This window comes from Sebastes umbrosus, chromosome 23 (assembly GCF_015220745.1).
Source record: "Sebastes umbrosus isolate fSebUmb1 chromosome 23, fSebUmb1.pri, whole genome shotgun sequence".
NCBI classification, from domain to species: domain Eukaryota; kingdom Metazoa; phylum Chordata; class Actinopteri; order Perciformes; family Sebastidae; genus Sebastes; species Sebastes umbrosus.
In genome coordinates, this window is record NC_051291.1 from 16,303,414 (window position 1) to 16,311,288 (window position 7,875).

At 38.5% G+C, this 7,875-nt stretch overlaps 1 protein-coding gene across 1 annotated transcript in view; it reads right to left on the reverse strand.

Moving 5' to 3' along the window:
- Positions 1-6,812, reverse strand: part of LOC119482867 (lysine-specific demethylase RSBN1L-like) — a 38,450-nt gene extending 31,638 nt beyond the window's left edge. The window contains exon 1 of the mRNA XM_037760765.1: positions 6,057-6,812. Coding sequence (XP_037616693.1) covers positions 6,057-6,699 — 643 coding nt within the window. The 5' untranslated portion in view covers positions 6,700-6,812. The remainder of the gene's footprint in view (positions 1-6,056) is intronic.
- Between the last annotated feature and the right edge of the window lie 1,063 nt (positions 6,813-7,875).

Sequence of the window (7,875 nt, forward strand, 5' to 3'; positions counted from 1 at the left end):
CTGCTGTTGTGGCAAATCCATGCTTCACCATTCAAGCTGATCTCTAAATGATTTAGCAATCGGTTCATACACTCTTTGTCATTATATTGAACTGCTTAACTGCTGTTAAGTGTCATGTAATTTTTGGGACTGAACAAATGACCCAGCAGACAGTAACTTAATCGGGTGCTGATTACAGCCAGGCTTCATTTTCTCTCCCATTTCCCCCCACGCTAGACACGGCCACAGACGAGTAGTCCCAGACACGGTCAGGGATTCAGACGGCGTGGTGCATTTACATGCACGCAAAACACCTAATTAATTACTGCAATTCAGACATGAGTCACAACAACACTACTTCCCCAACAACCCAGGTTTATACGACTTGTTCAATGGTGAGAAAGATGTCCAGAACAATGCACGGCAACCCTGGAAACTAGAATAATCAGAAAATAGATGGATTTCATGATCACCGTTTTGTAAGTTGATGTGTTTAAAGAGTTCATGGAAGCTCCTATTAATTCAAATTAAAGTTATAAGCACAGAACTCACAAAAACAAACCAATAGCCATAGTACTCTTTTTAAAAACAAGCTTTTGCATCAGTGCTAATCGGACATAGTATGTGCCAGATCATACATGAGAAGGATAATCTTTAGGAGAGCTGTATTTAGTTATAATTATAATATCAGACTGCATGTAAATATGTTGGGTGTCAACAACAGGTCAACTTGGTCTCAGTGAGGATTAAACCTCACTGACCTTTGAGTTAAACAACAATTTATTTCACGCTAGATCAGCCTGCCTGCTGCAGCAATGTGTGCTTGTTAATGTTCACTGCACTTAGACTCGTGTCTCTTATTTCAAGACCAAATGTAACCAGGAGTCGCTGCTCCCTGGCAGTCGCCTTGAGCCTCTCTCCAACAGCAAACCCTACACTAATAATATTACTGGGATGATGTGATACTCTTCTGATCCCTTTAGGAAAATTCTTCCCTTGCAGGAAGGTCAGAGCACAGTCGGCTTCAGAGCAGAGCAGCGTCCTCCTGTTGAACAGCAGGCTGTCTAACAAGTGGGCAAGCAAACACATTTTTCGAAAAACACGATTAAAATTGTGTGTTTTTTCAGTGTCACCTTAAGCCTATGCCGACTGCAGCTGTGTCACGGAGTCAAGGAGGAACACTGACACACTGTTACCAGCTTTTACAGGAAGGTGCAGCTCAACAGAGCATTTTAATCCTTGAGACATTTTGCTCAGGATTAACATGCGATTTCCAGCAACACTCTTCTGCACATTCATATACTTCTTCCTTGTCTTCAAATCGGAAGCTACTCAATTATAGTTACAGTCTCCCAACAGCTGGCCATTGAGCAGCTCATTATAGCAATTACTAGGGCTATCACGACACTTGCAGATTCGATATGTATTCGATTGCGATTTTTGTTAACTTTTTTAACACTAGACCATGGGAAAAAGTTGAATCATACACCTCTTGAGACTTTTATTTTGAAAATATCTAAATTAATACAGTAAAAATGTTTGATTTTCAGCCTGTATGTAGTCAGAGATGTCTTAAAAACAAATATATCAGTTATTGTCAGCAATTATTTAATAGGTTTTTTCCAGCAAACCCAAAAAATAAAGAATAAAGAAATTTTCCTCACAAATTAGTGGTATTTTCTTTTTCATTTATAAGGGACATGTAATGTTTTATACTTCTGGTGAATATAATCCAATCAATCTTATTTCCATATATGTATTTTGTATATACAGTTCCCTTTGTTAACACCTTATTTTGAAAACCTTGGATTTAAAATGTGAGGGTGCAGGTTGAATCCATGCCGCCACTCCGACGTTTTCTACTTTCTCATTTCGGCTCGCTGCGGCCGGCTGTGGTTTGTTTTGGTTTTTGACGAATACTGAATACTACAACAATAAAAGCAGTAACGTCCTCCTACCTCTGCATAGACTCAAATGAAGCAAATACATTGATTCTGGCATTAAAAAATCTATTTCAAAATCGTAAAAAGAAATTTTTAAAAATCGCGATACATATGTGAATCGGTTTTTTCCCACCTCTAGCAATTACAGGTTCAGTATTTTGCTCAAGAGCACCTCAGTGTGACTGTTGAAAGAGTGCTATTAGTTGTTATTTATGGCTGCATCTATATTTTCCCAGTTTGGTTCAGAGAAGAAAATGTTGCAACCTAAATAGCATTGCCGAAGTGTTTTTAAAATATTCTCAACATGCCAGCATACAGTATTAACAGTTTTAAAATGCACATAATCAAACTACACTAATTGACTTTTAGTCTCATGATTGCTAAAAAAAAAAAAAAATTCATTACTGAGTTAAAAGACATGGTTTATTTGACATTCCCATTATTTTTTTTAAATCCAACTTTTCTGTCCTGATACTGTGTAAACACTAACACCAGCCTCTGTCTGTTTGGAAATCCCTATAAAGCGTGCCAGCACATCCAACACAGCCTGTTTACAAGACTGTGTTTCTGATGGTGTGGGTTAGGAGCTACGGGCCAACAACATCACGTCTCGTTCTGGTGTTCTCGCTGACTGCAGTGGCTGTTCAAAGCATGTCATGACCTCTTAAACTACCCAACCGGAAAAGGGTGACATCATGCACTCACACACATTTGCATGTGTCCACTCTGTACCCCCCGCTAGTGTCCAAAACACTAGCACACAAATGATGTTTACACACAGCAAATGCTGAGATTTCAAGACACTGCTTTGGTGTGACGATGACATAACAACCCACCAAAACACAGAAAATAAAAAAGGCAAAAAAGGCCTACTAATGAGACGAAAAAAAATCTGTCTGTCTTATAAAATAATGTGACATCCTGGAAAATAGGGCTGGGCAATATGACGATATATATTGTCAAAATAATATAAAATGTCTATTGTATATATTTTTCTATATCATTTCTATCGCAATATGGGCTAGGACTATATTATTTATTTTTTCTCTATAATTTCCCCCTAAAACTGCTATGTTCATTTTACACTCAAGTTCTTAAAATGAGAAAATACTCAGTACTTTTCAGTTGTGAAGTATTTAATTCACACAAGAATATGTCAAAATAGGCATTACAATGTGGCTATTTCATATAAACTATTTATTTATTGAATTACCAGAAAACATGTTATATCGTGATATATATCACTATCGAGATATGAAATTACCTGTATAGTGATAGAAGATTTTGGCCATATCACCCAGCCCTACAAGAACATATTTGTCATTTTAATAAGATGTTTATTACAGTATGTCTATGATGTATTGAGCCACATATTTGTTGATCAAGTGCAGCATATTTAATGTAAAATATATATTAGGGCTGTCCTGAAAACCAATTTTTTTGGGCTTCGAAGCTTTGGTGAATAATATTCGAAGGTATGTGAAGCTTTGGTGAGAAATAATCAAAGGTATTTCGACGCTTCGCGGTGCAGCAGGCTGACACGTTCTTCTGTCTGTCTGTCTCCAACTCCCCCTTTTCAGTGCCGCTGCCACACTACTGTAAACACACGCAAATCCTACACACAACAAACAGTGATATCCGTCTGAGAATAACTAATAATAATTAATGTTAAATATGATTTGTGGGATTATTTCATGGGTTATTATGGGATTTATACATTATTATAACACACTTGTATATATAAAAAAAAAAAAAAGCAGTCTAATACTGATTTGGAGGTTGATTACCATGACAACGGTCGAAGCTAGAAGCATTCGGGTCTGCCCTAATATATATATATATATATATATATATATATATGTATGTATATGTATACACACATATATATATATATATATATATATATATATATATATATATATATATATATATATATAAACTAAACCTAATGTGCACTTTATAAACGATTCATTTCTCACACACTATGAACATTTTTAACGTTAATATGATCATTCGTATAGCTGGATGTATGTTTGATTCTGAAAGCAATAATATAATATATATATATATATATATAAATACACACACATATATTTGAAATAACGCATTTATTTATGTAACCTATATATATTATTTAGGCATTAAATATGTCCATAAAATATTTATAGTAACATAATGAAGTAATTAGACTATAATGTATTTTTAATTTATTGTATTTATAATGTATAAGGTATTTGGGATATTATAATATTGTAAATTGTTATTGTTTATTTTTTTAACGATTAAAAGCTGTCTTTTCTTTTTTTTTGTAACTTATCTGTTATTTCTTTTTTTATTCCCCTCTCACCCACATTAAATGGTATATAAATAAAAGGTGGTGTAAGTGTTAAAACCACTTAATGTAGTAGGAGTGGTTCAGTGACTCCAACATGCTCTGCCTGTTCAACATGGAGCAACAACAAGCGGTGGAGCTGTGTGTCTGTGTTTCCCATACACAGCCTGAGGTTACAGAGGGGGGCGTGGTGCTCCACCAAAACAACACTTACCACATAATGGCGGGCGGTTGTCATACTGTTATGACTGTCAGCAGCGTGCAGGTTTATACGTAGGAAGGAAATAAACACACTTATATATAAATATATATATATATATATATATATATATATATATATATGTGTGCAGTAATGTTACAAAATAATAATAAATAATAATTTGTTACGCTGCAATAACAGATTATAGCTCTTTTATAACGTTTATAACATCTTAGATCGACTCGATTATATTACGTTGTATATAAAAACAACTTATATTTTGTCATTACGACGTAGCGACGTAAGAATTCCGCAGCAGCAGAATGAGAGCAGCTGGTAACAAACGGCCAGGTCGCGCGACTCACTGCCCCTGGAAACGCTGGTGGAGCTCGAGGGTTCACTAACGGGTGAACGTTGGCAGCCATGAGCCCGCTGAAACATCCACTAAACCCGCAGAAACATCCACTAAACTGGGCTTTTATAGCCGCTCAACCCGATGTGAACCTCTTTTATAATGTTCAATAATAAAAATGAGATATATACGGGTTCATACAGAACATTTAGGAGCGCATTTTGAGCAGTAGCTGGTTTAAAAAACGGGACAAATTAGGAGACAGTCAGGGCTACATGTTCATATCCCCATGGCTACATGTTCATATCCCCATGGTTACATGTTCATATCCCCATGGTTACATGTTCATATCCCCATGGTTACATGTTCATATCCCCATGGCTACATGTTCATATCCCCATGGCTACATGTTCATATCCCCATGGTTACATGTTCATATCCCCATGGCTACATGTTCATATCCCCATGGTTACATGTTCATATTCTCATGGTTACATGTTCATATCCCCATGGTTACATGTTCATATCCCCATGGTTACATGTTCATATCCTCATGGTTACATGTTCATATACCCATGGTTACATGTTCATATACCCATGGTTACATGTTCATATTCTCATGGTTACATGTTCATATCCTCATGGTTACATGTTCATATACCCATGGTTTCATGTTCATAACCCCATGGCTATAGGTTCATATCCCCATGGTTACATGTTCATATCCCCATGGTTACATGTTCATATCCCAATGGCTATAGGTTCATATCCCCATGCTTACATGTTCATATCCCCATAGCTACATGTTCATATCCCCATGGTTACATGTTCATATCCCCATGGCTATAGGTTCATACCCCCATGGTTAAATGTTCATATCCCCATGGCCATAGGTTCATATCACCATGGCCATAGGTTCACATCCCCATGGTTACATGTTCATATCCCCATGGCTATAGGTTCATATCCCCATGGTTAAATGTTCATATCCCCATGGCCATAGGTTCATATCCCCATGGTTACATGTTCATATCCCCATGGTTACATGTTCATATCCCCATGGTTACATGTTCATATCCCCATAGCTACATGTTCATATCCCCATGGCTACATCTTCATATCCCCATGGTTACATCTTCATATCTCCATGGCTACGATGAGCCAAGTAACTATAGAAGGGCACAACTCTACTTATAATAAACACAAACTTACAAGTTAAATATAAAGAATATAAACACTTGGTGGCCTTACCTTTGGGTGTCAACATGACCTCTCCGTTTTCTCTCTTCACTGTAGAAGTGTTGTTAATCCTGCTGATGTTGTTGTTGTTGTTGTTGTTGTTAGTAGCATTACTCCCGGGTCCGGAGGTCAACAACAGTAGTTTATGTTTCTTCTTCTCCTCTCCACCTCCTCCTTTCCCCTTCTCCCTCTCTTTCTCCCGCTGTTTATCTCTACGTTTAGAGGAGGAGGAGGAAGGCGCTTTGTGGAGGAAGAAGTCGCTCTGTTTGAAGACTTTATGTGTGTTTGTCGGTGGTTGTGATCCACCAACAGCAGCAGGCACCACCGAGGGGTTGTTGTTGTTGTTGTTGCTCGTCTTCACCGGGCTGAAGCTCCACAAGCTGCTGTAACTCTGCTGCTGCTTCCCGGGCTGCTGGAGGAGCTTCTCTCTGCCGTTGCTGCCGCTGCCTGCCACTCCTCCTCCTGCTTCTCGGCTGAGTTTCTTGGGTTTACCGCTCCTCTCCTCCACTCGGAGCTTCTTGGGCGGCGGCGGCGGGTGTAAATCCCGGTTGCGGTTGTCAGAGGCTCCCTTCGCCTCGGTGCTTTTGACGGAGGAGGAGACCGCCGCGGTAGCAGCAGCTCCGGTGAGGTGAGCGGAGCCCAGCGAGGCAGCCATCTTGAGGCTTGTCTCTCTGTTTACTCTCTCTTCCCTCTCTAACAGACCCGCTGCTGCTTTCTGCTGCTGCTCTACTGCTCGACGTGAAGGGGCGGGGCATGTTGTGATGGACAGGCAGCCAGGGAGGGGGCGGGGCTAAGGCTTGATTGACAGGCAGAGAGGGAAAAACTAGAGGCGGGGCTTACTTGCTGTTTATGTACTGTTAAAGGTCCCATATCCTGCTCATTTTCAGGTTCATACTTGTATTTTGTGTTTCTACTAGAACATGTTTACATTCTGTAATGTTCAAAAAAACTTTATTTTCCTCATACTGTCTGCCTAAATATACCTGTATTTACCCTCTGTCTGAAACACTCCGTTTTAGTGCATTTCAACGGAATTGCAACGGAATTGCATTGCTATGCAACAGTTTGGGTCCATGTGTACATCCTGTCAGCTGATGTCATTCACATACACTGTAACATTAAATTAACTGGGCCACATTTAGAATGTTTACGTTTAAAACCGTGTAATGGTCTAAATATTGTATATTTGTGACATCACAAAATGAACAGAAATCCTAATGGCTTGTTTCAAACGCACAATTACTGAATACGCGCTGTGTGTGTTTCTCCGTAAATTGAGCGTTTTTATAGTTTAACAGTATTTATATAGCACTTAAACCTGTTTTTATAATATATAAGACCTGAAAATCTCACTTTTTTTATGATATGGGACCTTTAATGTATTTTATAAAAAATAATAATGAGACCTCAAGCAAAGTAAATGAACATCAAAAAGCATAATGAGCATGTCATCTCTCTAAGCACATACACACACCCATACAACACATACCCTTCCACACAATTCCCCTCCCTGACCTCTGACCCTTCACCACATTTAATTTATTTGAATTTATTTATTTTACTTTATTTTATTTTATTTTATTTTAATTCTTTGGATTGTTTAAGTATGTGTCCTCACTTTTTCTCTGAACTCTGACTTCCGTTGCTCCTAAAGTGGTGTTATTATGTCAAGGATGGCCTCTGAGAGAGGCGAAGTGCGTCATCACAGTTTTGCACTCGGCAGCCCATATTACCGCAGTCTTGGAAACTGAGGAGTGAGCAGATGGGTACTCAGTTGGTTGCAATCTGCATCCACACCACTAGATGCCGCCAAATCCAACACACTGCGCCT